Raw genomic sequence first — 18,062 nt, forward strand, 5'->3', positions numbered from 1 at the left:
ACGTGGTCATTTCTGCCGGTTGCCATTTACCTTGGACGTAATTCTAAATCTCCCAGGAACCGAAAACGAAAGAGTTTCAGTCATTCTCTTTATTTGTGTGATTTTATCTGGGCCATCGAAATGTATAAGCATAATCACTGTCAACATTCTGCGTTAAAAACTTGTGCTGATCTTCCTCCGAGTCAGAGTTGAGTTTGGATTCGTACTGACCACGAAGAATTTTGAAATAAAGTTCATCCCTGAAGAAATAATTGAGCGGGCAAATTGAGGCAAAGCGCAAAACAAAACCTGAGACGAGGACCTCTTCATTGACGAGGCACTCGTTGCAGACAAGGAAAGGACAACATTAAAATAGGAGGAGATAAAAGTAAATGTAGAGCTTGAAAGAAAGCTCATGTTCTGCCTGGAAATAAACGCAGCGGTCAGTGAATGTTATACTTTTTTCCTCAGTCGAGACAGCACGCGCGCAAAGCGAGGATAAAATTATGCAAATTAGAAAAGTGAACGAGGAGGAAACCATGTGGAGCAATACGGGTGGAGTCATAGTCAGCTTTTGGTGTTTTCTTGGTGACGTTTCTGGCAGACCTAGAAACCATTCTGCGGAAACTTTAAACGCGATGTATTATATCATGGCCCTTTCGTTCTAGGCCATGTTTGGACATGCGCAGTGGTTATCAAAAGAACAGAGCAGGTGGTAACCGATCGTGTTAGGGGTTTTATTGCATGGTGACTGCTCCAAATCTTACACGCGTCTACCCACTTCCCCCACCTTCATTCTCAAAGTGATGGACTATATTTTTTTAACAAGTTTTCTAAGATTATTCAGCCTGTATGTCTCTGAAATAAATTGTACAATAAGTTTTTTTGCTATCCGAAGCAAACACCGTATTTGCCCCACTTTGCCCCAATTCAAAATGTTGGCGAATTCCAAGGATGATGTTTATTCAGTGCCTGATATTAACTATAAATTAACAAAAACAAATTTTCTGGTTGATACTTCTGTAATCAATATACTTTGTAAGCTTAACCATGCATGCAATTTCCAGCTTTCGTGGTTCACTGAAGGTTTGTGTCGCTATCCTCCATAACTGTAAACCCACTCATTAGGTTTTATCCACTCGTTAAATGGAAACTTGTATACATGAGAAGCAGCTGGTTGAACGGTGACCTTCAAAAGATAACACAAAATACAGTCATTAAAACGAATCAATAAGATGACTTTGACCTATTTCAAAATTTGTACCTGTCGGCGTTATCGAAAAATGTATCAATCACGATATATTAAGCAGTTGCCAAATCAAAGATACGTCATGAACAATACTTTAAAATGATCAAATTTTCTCCTAGTAAGTATTGAGTAAAGGCAGACGAGGCACTAGCAAAGGATGGCGGATATTTAGGACATAAGCAATCTTAGAAAGACCAAGCTGTCAACATACTTACGATAGATGCTTTTATTTCAACATGTTAGACTTTTCACTATAGAATACTCTGGCCGTTGTATCCTTAGAAGCTCTGTAAATTTCTTTTTTATTAAAAAATGTAAAAAAAAGTGTGCGCTTTGTTATCATCAACATTAGAATGGTTTTGGTTTGCATTACTTTTTGAGGATGTTATCGTTTCCTTCAAAATATTTATTCAACTCAAAAATAAAAGTATCCGGCCTCTTTTGGTCAATGTAATCCTTGAATGACAGTTACTCAAACCCGAAGTGGCAAAGGAATGGTTGTTAAAATAGTGCTATTATTGTTACCAGGTCTAATTTCCAGTCGTCAAATAGCCCCTCTTCATCCCGCTTTATCCCCACTTTGGTTAAAGAGCCAAGCGCTTTCTCCACCAGAAAAAAATTATCGACTCTGCAATTAGAAGGATGAAAAAAAGAGAAAGCCTAAGACAATCGTAAGACTTCACAAAGTGATTAGCCAGCACAGATTCCATCAGACCAGTTTAATCGAATTAAAATACTTAAAAAAACTATACTTTCGCCAGTTTGAACCATAAAATTGCCAAATTGGCTCTGCAAAAAAATCTCATTTCCGCAACCGTTTTCTGCTCGTTGCAGCTTCCGATTTCGGCCCCGAACACCATTTTAATAATTGTCTTAGCTCCCTCGAGTCTCCTATAGCTCAGTGAACTAGTAATAGGATGGTCTTCGGTTCGACTCCTGTTGGGAGCTGACTCGGATTTCCTTTTTCTTCTAACATCATTTCAATAATCTTTATCACAATTTGTTGCTAACGAACCTGCCAAGAAACACTTCATGGCTGATGGGCAACGATTATCTTTTCCTGAAATGGGTAAGGCAGTATATACTGGGCGCCTACATAACGTGCTTTCTTCGGTATTCTTCCCTGTTGGCTGCATTGACATTACAACTTTATAGAGAACAAAATTTTCAAACCAAGTGGTAAAACCCAATCTTTTATACATACCTGTTACTAATTAACTTCGTTTTCTTGGTCCGCCGTACTGTAAGTTACGGACCGAGGTTTTTCCTGTTGATTTCTGCCACAAGCGCGAAGCGCACGGGTCTTAAATCAACGGAAAAAACGAGGATCCGTAACTTACCGTACGGACCGAGAAAACGAGATTACTAAGATATTTATTATATCTCTTAGGGCAATCGGGCGAAATTTAGCGGGCCGTACAGTGAAACCCGGCCCGCAAAATTGACCAATCTCACCGCACGCAATGAATGAGAGATATAATATAAGATGTTAAGCTTCCTAGGTTATCTGACGGCTCAGCTTGGTTCATTTCTCGCGTGGCTCTTTCAAAAAGATTGTTTAGCCTACGGCTAACGAAGGTTTATTCTGCATACCAAACCGACAGAAAGTTTATGATACTAACTGGCCGCTTTCAAACAGGTTCCCTGACTTGGTTAATTGTACAACGCTCGTGTTTCCGCGTTTGCCAAAGATTTGTATCAAGACATTAGCATCGGTACCAGTCCCCCATCCATCAGCAGTTTCCACGGACACATAGTACAAAACTGAAAAATACGAAAACATCAGATTAGGCGATGCAAGAGTTGTAGGGAGGACATAAGGGAAAGTACGCTATAGCCAATTCTAGTTTATCAGCGGCTCAAAACGATTCGTTACGGTGGATATATATGTTCGGGTGGCCTTGGATTTAGTCGTAAAGAAAATCTACAATTTTATTCGGCAGAATCGGGTCAGCTTCGTTTGCGAAGGGGCAAATATGTTATTAAACATGCGAAAAAAAGGTCTGAGCAAGCATTTTCGTTGGACCAACAACAGCTAAAAATTCGGGGAATAAAATTACGGTTCCTAATTAAACGTTCTGCGGTCTAAACTTCCACGTAATTAATGCATCCTAGCAGATCAAACTGCATTAACATACACAAATATGTCTTTAAAAGGGAACACAGAAGACAACATTTTAGTTTTGTGCTTTTAAAAACGTTCTCGTTGAGTGCCTCTGGTTTATATGAGCAGTTCCCTTTAGTCTCCTCATTCGGATTCAACGGAAACAGAGCTTAAAGGAAAAAGAAACATCCTTTGGGTTAAGACCATGGCAACCTCATCTGAACAGGAATATTTTTTTTAAAATTACCATAATTGGAAATATTAAGGTCCGCTTTAACAACATGTCTGCATTTGTATTTTTAAATGTGACCAATAAATTTATATTGATTTCAGTTTTAAAGGAAAAGTGTGAGTTTTGTCGCGAACATGTGATGTATTGAGTTCATTTGGTTAGATGCAATTCAGTACATTATTAAAATTAAACAACTGTTGATAGAAAAAGCTAGGATAAATAAGAAATGTAGAAAACCATGGCCTTTGAAGAAAACTAAAACGTCATAAAATAATGTACCCAGTCTTTTAAATCTTTTTGTTTTTCACTCAAAAACAGCACTTATTTTACTGTACTTTTTCCATTGAATTTCGACGAATTCTACGATAATAGCGGGTTTAGAGGAGGGTTTTTGCACAAAAACATGTATTACATAAAAATGGAAATTAAAATTTTGTCGAGTACCTGTTGGATCGGATCTCTTGCTGTTTCTAGCGGCAGCAATTTTGTCAAAGCCTGGTTGATTCCCAAACGCGCTGGTAGCAAAGCATAAAACTACCATAGTCATGCTCCACCACTGAAGACAACGGATGACCAACATTTTCGCAAATTCAATGTCTTTACAGGCAACTAAAAAATTACTTAAATGTTTGCTTTGTTATAGCCACTAGTGGCTTGTAATGTATTCCCAAAAGCATTAGCCAATTGTATTTGGTCAGCTGTGTGCACTTTTTAAAAGCCATATTTACAGCTCGAATATTGGTCCCTTGACTCTGGATGATAGCAAAATCAATTGCATCTCAGTTTATATTGTTTTTGTTTTTTTCACCATACCAAACTGGAGCATTGTATAATATAAATCAAGAGTTTTTATTGGTTTAGCGGCCATGGGCCTCTAGCCATTATATCTTGCCCGAGAGAAAGCACTCATTAAATTGTCTCCTTGTCTTTCTTGGAAAATGAAATCGAGATCTAGCAATATTTCATGGTTGTTTTTAATAGCCACCTCGACGTGATCGTGGAATATTTAAAAATTAAATTCTGCATTTTGCCGAAGAAGTTTTATTAGGGTCGTTATGTAAGTAATTGTTTTAGTGTCATTATGAAGTATAAATGTTAGGCAGCAACAAAGAGTTCGTCAAACACAGAAACTGAGTAATCGAAACACCAAGACACTGTGCTATGGTCAACCTTGCCTAGTTCCTAGGCGTCTCTCTGTTTTTCATCTCGTTCAATCCGTTTCGGGTCACGTGGTGCGAGTGAAACAGCGAGGCCTGGACAAAAATCAAAAATTGAGACAAATGTCTCAATTTTCCTTGGCGCGAAATTTCCGGTAGGCAGGAAAATTCTAGCCTGGGACAGCTTTGGCATTCAAAATTGCCATCTCGGCTTCCATTGTAGTGATGACCTCGCCTTCAGCTAAGTAGAAACTGAAACTGTATTTCGCAAGTTCAAGAATGGTACAGACTCTGATTTCTAAGTGATTCTGTTCAGCCCGAAAAAGCATCTTCGAAGCTGCTCTAAAACAGCAGTTTCCATCTCCAAAGGTTTTGAGCGCAACAAATTCCGCGTAATGCTCCGTCGGAATAAGGTCGCAAGAGCTAAAATCGATCGTAAGTGGTCCATGCATTACATTTTCAGGAGTTTCCAAAGATGGCAACAGTCGATCTACAATTACACATGCATCCACAAGGGTTTTGAAACCATAATTTGCCGCTATTTGCAACATCTTATATAGACCCGTAAAGTTCGCCATTTTGAAAAATAAAACAAACGCATGCGCAGTCTGTTTTTGTCTAGGCTTTCCCCGGCCGTTCGCCTCGGATACGTCACCGAAACAAATTGACCGTGAGGGCCTGGGAGAAAGCCGTACGGGGACTAGGCAATGGTAAACCCATTGACATATGAACTTGAACTCTTGTTTCTTTGTTGTTTGAGGTCGACTCTGCAAATAATCCTAAATAAAATATGAAAATAAAGAATTAGAAAATCCGGGTATCGATCCCGGTACCTCCCGCATGCAAAGCGGGCGCCCCACCATTTGAGCTAATTCACCCATGAATCGTAAGAAAAGTTTTCAAACTTTGCTTTCAACACTAACTATAGAGGAGGAGGGGGGGGGGGCATTAATGCCTACCAAACACCAATGCATGAAGCAGATGAGGAGGCAACATGTGCCCGCCTCTGATCTAGAAAAGGGAATTCGCACATTTGGTGAGGAATTTTTCAAGTAATAGTTTGGATAAAAGATACATTTATTCGTGAAAATAGTATTTTCCTGCGTTTGACTGTGGAATTAGCAGGAAAATATGCTTTCATCGGTATCTTTTGTTTGATTAGGTATGTGCGCTGGTATGTGGGTTACGTAATTAGTTAGGGTATTTATAGTCCAGTGTGAGGTCAGTTATTTCATCTCGGTCTCGCTTATTCAGCGTTCGGGTTATTTTATTATTTTGGGGGGTGTCATTTGTGTGTTGTGTTCTTTTTATTGTCTTATTTTGCAGATGTTTTCAACTCTTCTATGTGGACGAATATTCGGGAGGCTGTTGCTCAGAATGATGTTGCCTTATCTTCGCTTGCGGAATCTTTACCTGTAGTAGTTTTGGCTAGCAGAGCCCCTAGCACGTCAGCCAAGTATACCGCCTCTTTCAACCGATGGAGATCCTGGGCGCGGAGTCATTCCTTGATAGCTTTTCCTGCATCGCCTTTTGAGTTTGCTCTTTATTTGCGATTCTTGATGATTGACGCAAAGGCAGCGTCCCCTCTGGAGTCTGCCGTCCACAGTATTGCTTGGATGCACCAACTGGGTGGTGAGCCGTCTCCTTCAGATCATCCGCTAGTGAAGAATGTTCTCGGCTGGTGCGCAGCGTATGCTGGCCCATCGCACTTCCAAGAAGGAGCCAATTACTATTTCTCAGCTTGAACATTTAGTTGCTTCTCAGGCCGATCCGATGGCCTCTTTGTATAATATTCGTTCTGTTGTTATTTGTATTTTAGTTTTTGCTGCTTTTCTTCGCTTTGATGAACTGGCTAAGTTAAATCGTTCAGACGTCGTGATTGAGTGTAGCTATTTAAAGCTATTTATAGAATCTAGCAAAACTGATCAGTATAGGGATGGGGCTTGGGTCGTTATAGCGGCATCTGGTAAAGCTTCTTGCCCTGTTGCCTTGACCCGTCGTTATTTAGAAAGAGCTAATCTTGCCCCACTTAGCCCTCTGTTTTGTCAGTTGTCAAAAACTAAGTATGGATATCAAGCTAGATGTAAAGGTTTAAGTTACTCTCGTTTGAGAGAACTAGTGTTAGAAGCTTGTAAGAATATTGTATCTGATATTACCACTATTGGTACTCACAGTCTTAGAAGTGGCGGCGCGACTGCTGCCGCCAATGCAGGAATTCCAGATCGCCTTTTTAAAAGACATGGCCGTTGGTCTAGTGAATCGGCCAAGGATGGCTACGTTAAAGACTCTTTGTCTTCTCGTTTATCAGTAACTCAGGCTTTAGGCCTTTAGTTTTTTCCTGGTCTTGCCCGGGGGACCGTCGAATATGGGGTACAGCCGGCCAAGGGTTTTCCTCCTAGGAGCAAGTGGACGTACGGGCAGGTTTTTCACCCAGCTGTTGTTCCACAACCGTTCAATTAGGTTTTTTAAGTTTTAGGATTTTGAGCTGTATGTTTCTAGGTTGATTTTGTAGCTTAGAATAAACCGAACGCTTGGCTTGAAGCGAGCCACACCCAGGGTTGAGTGTGTTTTTGTCTTGGGTCAAACTGAGATTTAGAGGAGAGTACTTCTGGTCATCTCAAAGATTTCTTAGAAAACAAGCGTCCCCTCAGAGTTCCTTCACTTATAAAACGGGTAAAAGTTAAGATGAACGCTATCATATAGTCGTCTTGGAAAGCTGCCGGAATACAGATTCATTCCAGAAAAACTTACAGCAAGGGACAAAAAAAAAACCGATGATGGTCCGTGTGAGGATCGAACTCACGACCTTGGCGTTATCAGCACCACGCTCTACCAACTGAGCTAACGGACCAGACACATCTTCCAAATGGCTATAAAACGACGCAGTTTTAACATTATTTCTTTTTAAAAATTTTTATCACTTAATCTGAAAGTGTATCTGACAGAATTGTTTTATTTGCTTGATCAAATTTTAATGTTGTTCACGTATGAAAATCGAAAATAAATTCCTTATCAATTTTTCTTCCCCACCGTTTGAGGCGTATGAAATTGTCAAATTTCACTTCCGGTTTGGTACAGTACCGACCAAGACGGGAGACTAGGGATAGTATGGCTATGACGTCAATACAGGATCGGTTGTCTCGTGGTTTCTCTATTCCTCAGTTGTTTCATTCTGAGTATTCAACAATCCCATTATCTTAGCCCTCTACACATGAAAAACAACTGAGGAATAGAAAATTCGCGAGAGTAGCGTTCCTGTATTAACGTCACAGCTCAACTATTGCCTGAAACGTGGGTAGGAAATGTTGATAAGTATTTTTTTTTTTTTTTAGATTTTCATAAGGGGAACAACTCGAAGATTTGATAGAGCAAATGGAAAAAATTCTGTGATACACACTTGAAGCGACAAGCCACAAAACAGATTCAACGCGACAAGCAACGCAAAAGGTTATATTTTTCAGACTTTTCGAAAACGAGGATAAAAGGGAGATCATGATCTTTTTAGGAAGGAGAGAAGGAAAAAGGAAGCAGTCACCACGGTATTCACATATAAATCCAAATTTTCTGCCAATTTTTTTTTTAATTTTTATAACACCTCTACATTATCCCAAGAGAAAATGAGTTTGATTATCCCTAAGATTACTAGACTTCCCTATATAATTTTTGTAGCATTTTTGTCATACCACAAACTAGAAATGAGGAAGGGGAAGTCGTTAGCATAATGATTAAGCGATACATTCTAGAAATTGTGGATAATCATATTTAATCCCTACGTCTGCAATTGCCAAGGACGCATTTCACACTTTCTATAATACAAGCATCGACAGTATTTGCAAAAACAACAACAACAACAATTTTTATTATTTCATCAGTGTACATAAAATTTATAAATACATCAAATGTATAAATACATAGAAATGCAACTTCTTTAACTAAATACACTGGACCGCGGGTAGCAAAAGCTAATCGAAGCGGGCAGACTGGTAAGACAAGAAGAGGATGTAACTAAGGGAGTAGAATATACTTAGAGAATGAAGTGATTACTTTATGAAATAAATAACTAATTCATATATATGTATATGATATACACTGGCGGTTTTGTGGTTATAGGTTATGAATATTGCAACAGTTTAGAGATCAGGGTAGACACGTCAACATAGGTATCCTCAAGTGACAGAACCTTAAGTGGCGATTCGTGTAGTATACAGTACGGCAGGTCAGATATCCAGATTATTCAAAAGAACACCACTGATACGTTCTCGAGAATACCTGTAAGTCCTGGGTCGGAATCCTGATTCTATAACTGAAATTATCGTCACCAAAAAAGAATAGAATTGTTTCCATATAGCCTCTGACGACAAATGTGGCTTTTGTTCTACCCTGATTTAATCGAACATGCCTTTATAGAATGTAATGTTTCTACTAGATTTTACCTACAGGTTTTGTCCTGGTTTAACCATCATCATGGTACAACTGTTAAACGTTGTATTAAACATTAAACATTATTACTTCAAAATACAGCTCTTTTGCATGACTGACGTGCTATCGAAACCCCTCATGCGCAGACTAGAGTTGCTCATCATACTAGTTAAAATATATATTTATGCTTGTTTAAATGAATTTGTTAAGAAAATAAATGTCCAGTGGAAAATAGGGAATTGTACTCTCCATTGAAATAAGTATAATATTGTAGACTAGCTATTATACAGTTATTGTAAGTTATTGTAATGTATGCCTTGCGTTTATGTATATATGTGCTCTTATTTGTTAGTATTTGTCCGTTTTTGTGTAGCTCAATTAAAAACAACACTGGTGTCTCGCTGGGAGTCTGTCGCCACCAAAACAATTTTAAAACAGTGTTTATCCATATATCTCTTTATTACAGTAGTGAAACAAGTAAAATTACAGATCAAATAAAACTCAAAATAATGAAAAAGTACTTCAATTAAATTTACATTTTTCTTCTGCAAGGCCAAATTAAAACACGCCGAGGCGAACTTTAAAAAAAATTTCAATTCTAGCAGTTCAAAGGCTTTCTGTCCTAAAGAACTGAAAGTTAATTTCAAAATTGAAATTCGTGAATTCCTTATGAATATGTTGAAAAATGAGGATGACTATATTGATTGTACTACGATAATCGAGAGAATGCCCTAGTTCTTTAATTGTTGGAGTTTCATTAGTGAAGATACTTCTACCCGTGGTCGGTGGAATTCTTAAAACAATTAATTGGACTATTATTAGGGACTGATTTTGAATGGGTCTCCATTAATAATAATAATAATAATAATAATAATAATAATAATAATAATAACAAACGCTCTTACAAAAACAATTAACAGCGTAAATTAATGCGACTAGTTAAGATTGCCCTGTTGACAAGTACCTACGCAACTAGGCGAAGGTTTGGTTGCAGAACAGTGGACCACTCAGAAGGACTTCGAGGCAGTAGATTAAGGCCTTTTGTGTTTCTCGACTCTCTCTTCGAAAGGGTGCTTATAGGGTTCCCATTGAATTTGGTATTGAGGGTCAGTAATCTTCTATTTGGGGAGTTTGTCCTTAGAAATGAAACAGTAGATAACAAAGGGTGTGGGATAACGTAAAGTAGGCTGGCGACCTATACTTTAACAGAAATACAGGAAGCACCGAAGCCCGCGTAAGAGTCACTTTTATCTGATTTGGGATATTACCAACATGAGGATTGATGAAAAGTAGACTCCTTCTCTTGAAGAAGCGCGTCCTCCGTAAAATACTTCGACTACCTCAAAAAGGCACCTTTTCCATTTTACACCTACGCTTCTAAGCCGTATGCGTTATGGTCGCATTTCCATAAAGGAACTAGGAGGCAAATTCGTCGGTGACAGTTGACATGAACAGCCCAGCAATGCAACTTATTCAATAACCTCTAAATAGGTTCAGATTAGTGACTTCAAATATTATAAACGCCACAACGATGCATGGTTGCACGATAAGACTTACCTGGACGTTTATCTTCGCAGCAAACTGCAGTAAATCCACTGTGAGAGCCATTCTTATCTGTCTGATATTTGGTTTCTCGAAGAAGAAGATTCTCTCCTTGGGGAGAGGGTGACCACCATTAAATACTCCTAACACCTCCCCTGTGGTATTCTCTCCATCACGTATTGTGATAATTGTGGAGCTCCGCCTCTTGGCTTGGCTAAATATATATACTACTCTACGCGGATGTTTCTCATTCCGCCTCTGCGTCCACATTCAATTTTTTACTATTTTGAACACCATCTTGGTTGGTGGGCAAACATGACTGAAATTTCAGTAAGTGTTTGGGACTTTGATCAAATTTGATGGTTATTTCGTTCTTTTGATAAAAATTAGATCATTATAGCGGACGGAGCACCATGGGTAAGAAAGTATGCAACCTTTCGATGCTAGAAATTGTGGTTTGTGTTATGACGTCACAGTCCGCCCTTTATTCGCCCGTACATCCTTCGGTGCCAGTACCACAGTAAAAAAAAAACAATGCGAATGGCACAGCAAGGCTGAAAAACTGTTGCGAGTCTCCTTGAGGTTAAGGAGGGGTACACATGAAAAACTGCCCCCTTTTGCAATAATTTTTCACACTTTTTCTATGAATTTACTCCAAACTATGGGCAACCATCAGTACATCTTTTAAAAGATTGTGTGACTAAATATGAGCTGTAATTTGATACTCATCATGGAATTGTAACACCTACTGGGCACTAGCAATAGTTGGTTAAGAAAAGATAGCTCCTGTTAGATGTGATTAGAACAAATGTTGTTTACATCATTTTAAAGAAGAGAGATTGCTTCATTACAAAAGCAGACGAATTTCAGCAATTTTGAAAACCGATATTTTCAATAGCGATTACTTGAATTTTGTAACAGCAAATTCGAATTGCGTTTTAGCTTTAAGCACATCCATAATATGGAAAAAAATCCTCCGCTCATCCAACACTGAAAAGTGCGAATCGAATATTTTGCGGACGCATCAGTTTTTCAGCCTTATCTTCTTGTTGGAATAATCTTTTAACATGTCTCCGTGGCGCAATCGGTTGGCGCGTTCGGCTGTTAACCGAAAGGTTGGTGGTTCAAGCCCACCCGGGGACGACACTTTTGGCCTTGCCAGAAAAGACGTTTTTTTCAATATTTGAATTTTATTATATCTGTTATTTTACTATTGCTTCACTCTAACAAAGATATATGGCAAATCACGTTTCCAGTCACAATTGTTTTTATGGTCCTAATTGGGTCCGTCGCAGAATGTTATAACAATTCGCGGATTTTAACATAGAATCGATTTAAATCATTATTTTTCTTATTGAAGTGGCGAGCGAGCTCCCAGCAAGACACAAATTTTAACGAATAGCGAATATTCCGATCCAGGGCTTATAGGGTTAAAAAGAAAAGAAAAGAAAATATTTAAGTTGAGGAACAGTAAACGCTTGCAGCACTGATCAAAGGGTGTTCGATTCTGCCGGGAAATTTTTTATGTTCGTTTGGCCAACTCTAGAATTCTGAAAGAAAAATGACTAATATTTTGACTATGTTGTTCGTTGGACGAATCGCTTGTGTTTTTTCATATTTGTGGTTCATCTTACCGGAAGATTTATATATAAATTAAGACAATCGTAGTCATAATATAAGCTCTCGATCCTCAAGATTAGAAAAATTTCATTTAATCTCCATTCGATATGTATAACCTATAAAGGTCTTGGAAACTACTTCCTTCACTAGTCGCTGATGTCCAAAATGATCATGCCCTCCCTTTGTAAAAAAACCTTTTTTTTTCTTTCAAAAAAAATCAAGACACCGTCTTGAAGATGTTTGTTCCGGTCCACACGAGGCTAATTTGATTAAACAACATTAAAAAAAATAACGTAAAAGACACTCATCATTTCAATTTTAAATATTTGAATTCCAACCAGTAGATGTGTCTGGTCCGTTAGCTCAGTCGGTAGAGCGTGGTGCTGATAACGCCAAGGTCGTGAGTTCGACCCTCACACGGACCATTAAGAATTCTTTTTTTCCCCTTCCTTGCTACAGTGGAACGTTTTTGTTGAATGGAACCTGCTTCAACTCTGGCCGGCCAGTTTCGTACTTCCACTAAAGCTGGTGACACACGGTTCAAAATTTGTTGATCAACAAATGTTTCAGCTCCTGTTCAACAATGTTGATCAGTGTTTGCCTAGTTCCTAAGCCTCTCTCTGTTTTTCATCGCAATCCGTTTCGGATCACGTGGTCCGTTCACCTCGGATACGTCACCGAAACGAATTAACCGTCAGGGCGTGGGAGAAAGCCGTACAGGGACTAGGCAAGATCAGTGTGTCATGCAGTGTTGAATGTTGAAATAGGCCGTTCAACATGTTGAACGTTGTTGAACGCAGTTGAACGAAATAGAGATGAGTTCTATTCCATCCAACAAGTTGCCACTTGTTGAATAGCGCGAACCAATCGTTTTCCAGTCTCAAGCTGGTGACACACACGGTTCAACACAACAACAAAATGTTGCACCGTGTTGAACCGTATGTCACCAGCTTAAGACCGCAAAGGCGAATGTTAATCAGTAATCTGTTACAAAATTTTATGGTAGCACTTTCGTCTGGATTTTGTTCCGCAAGTGCTGAAACAAAGTTTTATACATAGAATTCTACGAGGAGCCTTGTCCTTTTCTGAGGAACGCCTGCTCCACATGTTTGGGAGGCAAAGCAATGATCGCTAACTGATTGAGTATAACTATCAGACATTAGGTATTATATAATAATGGCGAAACAATAAGTCTTCCGTTTCAGTCCCTCATCCACGGGAAGAAGCATTTTCACTAATTACGGCATGTTTTGTACAACCTATAACTGGAAAATCTGCGAATTCCCTTTCCTAAGTCAGAGGCGGGCACATGTTGCCACTACATCAGCTATCATCAGTCCTCTGATGAGTGTTTTTATTTTTGCTATTTTTGTCGGTCATTCATTTTCCTTGTAGTTATTACAGGGGTCGGGGAATTAGCTCAAATGGAAGAGCGCCCGCTTTGCATGCGGGAGGTACGGGGATCGATACCCGGATTCTCCATTTCGTCTTTTTTTTTATATAGTTTATTTAGCATTATTTTTAAACAATCGATCTTAAACAACAAGCGAACAAGAGTACAAGTAGATAAGTCAATGCGTTTGCCGTGGAACAGTGTCTTGGTGTTTCGGTAAACCCTTCACTACGCTAAAGAAAGAATCGATTTTAAAGGTGCCAACTCTTTCCTTGTCTAGTAACTTAGGAGGACTGTAGCTCAAAATCCAGCAGCACAAGTAAAGGATACCTATAGCCGCTTTTTATGACTAGTTTTCATTGCACTTTGTGAAAAAGTTGATGATGTATTAAAGGTTGGCTGTATGAAAAAGATAAGGAATTCCTTTTCCGTCTTCGCATCACATCTTCGCATCTTTCAGTCTGCAATGTTTGTGGCCTGGAGTAAAAGTATCTGGCCTGGTATACTTACTGGTGTATTTTCAACTCAGTTTTACATAAGAAATTCAAAATTCTACTGACAGATGACTGCATGGTTGAAGAATTTCTAGATAAGTAAACAAATCAGGAGAGTTGCCCCCTTTAAGACGGTCGACCAGCCATTGAGATGGGGTTTCCTTTTGTACCTGCAATATTTTCTCAATTTACTATTAGAGAACACAGAGAGAAGAAAAACCTAGTTGAGAAAAACGCAAAATGTACTATGTATTTTAGGTCTCTATAATAAAAAATTCCTTTTGAGACAACACAAAAATTTAATTGCACAGGGCCTGTCCGGGAGTTGAACCCGGGACCTCTCGCAACCCAACAGGCCACTGCGTGTCCAAAGACCACATATTATCGTCAAAATCTACCTACAAGCACATAGCACTCTGTGGCTTTCTCTACATATTGGTGACACAGAAAGTCGCAAAAGTTTAGAGCGAGCGAAAAATCTCACTTAATCCCCACGAAATCAACAAACGGTTTTAATTTTAGCATGCTCCCACCGAAAGCGTCACCCACAATTCATTGATTTGCTCTTACGGAAGGCTTACGCTCGAAACGTCAGCACTCGATTCTCTTCACGGTGGGAAGATTACCTTAACAACTCTGTTGATAAAAAAAAAATCATTCGTTTCCACTCCCCCACCGATGCAGCAACCTGTTTCTTAAGAAACTAACTCCCTTGGCCAGAGTTTAATCTTTTATGTAGGAAAGGAATTCTGATACAAAACTAAAATATTGAGTGGAGCTTATTGCTTTCTTTTGATCTTTAGAAAATTATACGTATAAAAAAAATATACGAAAGAACCTGCGACCTTCCGCGTGTGAGGCGGACGTGATAACCACTACACTACGGAAACCATCTTATAAGCGAAAGCATTTATTGGGTACTATTTCTCATTGAATTACCTTCTGAAAGTGGTGGATTGAAGAAATGACATGTGTAGTTTTATATTTGTAATTTGAGGAAATCACGTTTATAATTTTTTAAGTGTAATTTGAGAAAATATAGATTACTTCGTGGAAAGTGCGCGCGTATGGTGTTTATGCACGAGTTGTTAACGTATCGGAAATGAAACGAGTGAGCGCAGCGAACGAGTGAGATTTCTGATACAAAAAAACGAGTGCGTGAACACAAAAAAGCAGTTTCCATGCTGTAATTTTATTTAGTTTATTTTATAGATACTGGGATTTTTCGGGCTGAAGAGGTTTGGTAGACATGTAAACATAGCTCGCAAGTGTTTTACTGTTATAATGAAAGTACACAAAATGGAAGTACATGAAAATATCATGTTATTTCAAAAATAAAAACAACAACAGCAAAATGGTTGGGAAAAGACAATTCATAAGATAATTCGTGTCTTAAAGTCATTCTAATCGGTTTAGAAATCGAATGTCAAGAATTTTCACACAACAAGTACAAAAATAAAGTATACGAATAAGAACTGAGGATATGTAACCACGCTAAAAACCTCTCTTGCAAGGGAGGGCTATCTTCATTATTCAACTTTGTGAACTATTTTGGAAACAACACCGATGAGTGTTCGCGATAGATATCTGTCATTCTTGTTTTCTGCAGAGGATGTTCGTTAAAGGAGAGATTTTATTACGGAATAATTATTAAGGGGGAAAGGGCTGGGAGAAGGTGGTTAGTAGCATGACACTGGATATTTATTACGATAGCAAATAGTCATTTATCGGCTCTCAGTGCAGAGGCGTGTTACGAAGCCTAATGGCTTGACCTTCTTTAAAAAAAAATTATGTAAAGAAGTAAAGTCTCATTAATAGTGCCGTGGACAATTCATATTTTGCAAACAAATTCCTTCACCTTTTTTGTTATATTTTCTATGGAGTTATGGGTTTATTTGTACCTCTTCCTCGAGGTTCCGTGCCGCTGCATTAGATGGAGAATACGTTTCCACATATTTTTTGGCCACATCTTAAGAGTGATTTTTTAGTAGTTTTTCGTATCTGGCGTGGTACAATTAAGTTTTCAAGCTTTTCAAGTTAGACTTAATAGCATATTGTATGTTGTAATAAGTATATATTAGGACACATTTTTGTTGTCGGGTGACTGACTGACCATTCCTCGATAAACTATTTCACGTTAAATGGGTCGCGATAGTATTGTCAGAATAAAAAAGTCTGCGTTAGCGGGGTTGATATTGAACTTCAAGTATGCTAATAATAATTTATTCTTTCACAATTACGAATCACTATTGTGCAATACGTTTGTTTTAAAAGACCGTTTTATAAGATCGTTTACGGTTTGGGAATTTTAGGAAAATGTTATAAAGATATTCAGGACAAAAGGTGACTCGACCCAGTTATTTTTTGGCGGTACCATCCTACTTTGAAGTGCTGAATTTCTCGAATTGGGCCTTTGCGGTTTTGATGAAACTCTGTTCAGCGCAAGGCACTAATGGGCACTATGTGTAGCCGAGAGATTTTCACGAAAAAAGCCGGCAACAGAAGAAGTTCGACTCAGACCTCAAAGGGGCGCGGCACTATAACCACGTGTCATTTACTCCGATCGCCAAAAATTATTTTGCTATATTGTAGATTGATCTATATGTTATCCATTCTATGTGTTAGACTTACGATAAAGGTAAAGGTGGGGATACCAGAGAGCTTCAAAGTAGGATGGTGCCGCCAAAAAATAACTGGGTCGAGTCACCTTAACGACGACTCCATACACTACAATCACGTTATCAACAAAGACTTTGACACGTCAATCACCTAGTCTGACATTTTGAGTTTTAGCGACCGACGTTTTTAAAAATAGATTTCGAGCAATCGGGGCAAATTTGAGCCAAGGAAAAATAAAATTAGTTCGAGTTGGTCAGGAGTTCGAGTTAACCGATTTCAAGTTAGCGGGCTAAAGTCGAAGACTCACAATTTACATAGAATCGACTGTTTCTTTCAGATTTTTCTTTTAAATTACAAGCCGTTAGGATAATAGCTGTTTTTGACGACCAAGTAAGTTTTACGCTTAAGAAATATTTCAGGTGTTAGATAAGAAGGCTAAGACTCGGCCAACTTTCAGTCGTACTCCTTAGCCAACAGTCTGGTCGAGAAACAGTGAATGGTGTATCTCGGGGGATTAGCTCAAGTGGTAGAGCGCCCGCTTAGCATGCGGGAGGTACCGGGATCGATACCCGGATTCTCCACACGGCGTCTTTTTATTTTTCTTACCACCAATTTACAGTTCAAAATTGTCATTTTGTCCTTCCTTTCCTCACCTAATTCCTTAATTGAGGAAGAGAATACAGTTACACGAACTACTTTTTAATTCTAAGTAAAGATAACCTTGAGGAAATGCTGAAGATTCTGAGAAACTCTGCAGTATTTTTTTATTATATTTTAAAAAAATCATTGATAATTGAATCATTACACCAACATTAAAATAGCTGCAAAAAAAATTTAAGAGAACATTTTGAAAGAATTGGCAGTTTTTGCTGCATTTAACATAGCAAAATTACCAATCATCATTTCATAATGTTTTTGAGTACGGTATTCTTTCACACACGGCGCCGTAGCTCAGTTGGCTAGAGCGCCTGTCTAGTAAACAGGAGGTCATGGGTTCAAATCCCATCGGTGCCTGGAATCTTCTTTTATGTTACCCCTGTGTTACTTTGGATGGAAACTTGCAAGTAGCCTTTTTTTTACCCTTTGTATGATTAAACTACAAAGAATATACTATTACCATGAAACCTTTCCATGTTTACTCGTTGAGCATTTTCAGCTTGGTCTTTTAACATGGAAAGAAGACGTTAGTGGTTATTGGTACTAGAGTGAAACTCCCTATCAGTTGGTCGAACTTTATGTTCCTTGGAAGAACAG

At 38.6% G+C, this 18,062-nt stretch overlaps 1 protein-coding gene and 4 non-coding genes across 5 annotated transcripts; 3 read left to right on the forward strand and 2 right to left on the reverse strand.

Annotated features, from left to right (window-relative positions):
• Window positions 1–698: 698 nt before the first annotated feature.
• Window positions 699–4,263, reverse strand: LOC146465601 (lipoxygenase homology domain-containing protein 1-like). The gene is made up of 4 exons (XM_085128686.1): window positions 4,009–4,263; window positions 2,851–2,992; window positions 1,754–1,856; window positions 699–1,168 (listed from the first exon to the last, which is right to left on the reverse strand). The coding sequence occupies exons 1-4, from the start codon at window positions 4,142–4,144 to the stop codon at window positions 1,076–1,078; spliced, it is 474 nt and encodes a 157-aa protein (XP_084984812.1). The 5' UTR covers window positions 4,145–4,263; the 3' UTR covers window positions 699–1,075.
• Window positions 4,264–7,499: 3,236 nt separating this feature from the next.
• Trnai-gau (transfer RNA isoleucine (anticodon GAU)) lies at window positions 7,500–7,572 on the reverse strand. Its single transcript has one exon. It is a non-coding gene; the product is annotated as a tRNA-Ile (tRNA).
• Window positions 7,573–11,751: 4,179 nt separating this feature from the next.
• Trnan-guu (transfer RNA asparagine (anticodon GUU)) lies at window positions 11,752–11,825 on the forward strand. Its single transcript has one exon. It is a non-coding gene; the product is annotated as a tRNA-Asn (tRNA).
• Window positions 11,826–12,654: 829 nt separating this feature from the next.
• Trnai-gau (transfer RNA isoleucine (anticodon GAU)) lies at window positions 12,655–12,727 on the forward strand. Its single transcript has one exon. It is a non-coding gene; the product is annotated as a tRNA-Ile (tRNA).
• Window positions 12,728–17,748: 5,021 nt separating this feature from the next.
• On the forward strand, window positions 17,749–17,822 carry Trnat-agu (transfer RNA threonine (anticodon AGU)). Its single transcript has one exon. It is a non-coding gene; the product is annotated as a tRNA-Thr (tRNA).
• The last annotated feature ends 240 nt before the right edge of the window (window positions 17,823–18,062 follow it).

Source organism: Pavona decussata, unplaced genomic scaffold (assembly GCF_977016875.1).
Source record: "Pavona decussata unplaced genomic scaffold, jaPavDecu1.1 SCAFFOLD_156, whole genome shotgun sequence".
In the NCBI taxonomy this organism is placed as follows: Eukaryota; Metazoa; Cnidaria; class Anthozoa; order Scleractinia; family Agariciidae; genus Pavona; species Pavona decussata.

What these genes read in the sequence shown, in the direction of transcription:
- LOC146465601 (XM_085128686.1), bottom strand. Translation starts at nt 4,144, where the DNA reads ATGTTGGTCATCCGTTGTCTTCAGTGGTGGAGCATGACTATGGTAGTT. An exon ending in CAAGAGATCCGATCCAACAG is followed by an intron (nt 2,993 to 4,008) that starts GTACTCGACAAA and finishes CGTATTTTTCAG; the next exon opens with TTTTGTACTATGTGTCCGTG. An exon ending in ACGACTGGAAATTAGACCTG is followed by an intron (nt 1,169 to 1,753) that starts GTAACAATAATA and finishes TATCTTTTGAAG; the next exon opens with GTCACCGTTCAACCAGCTGC.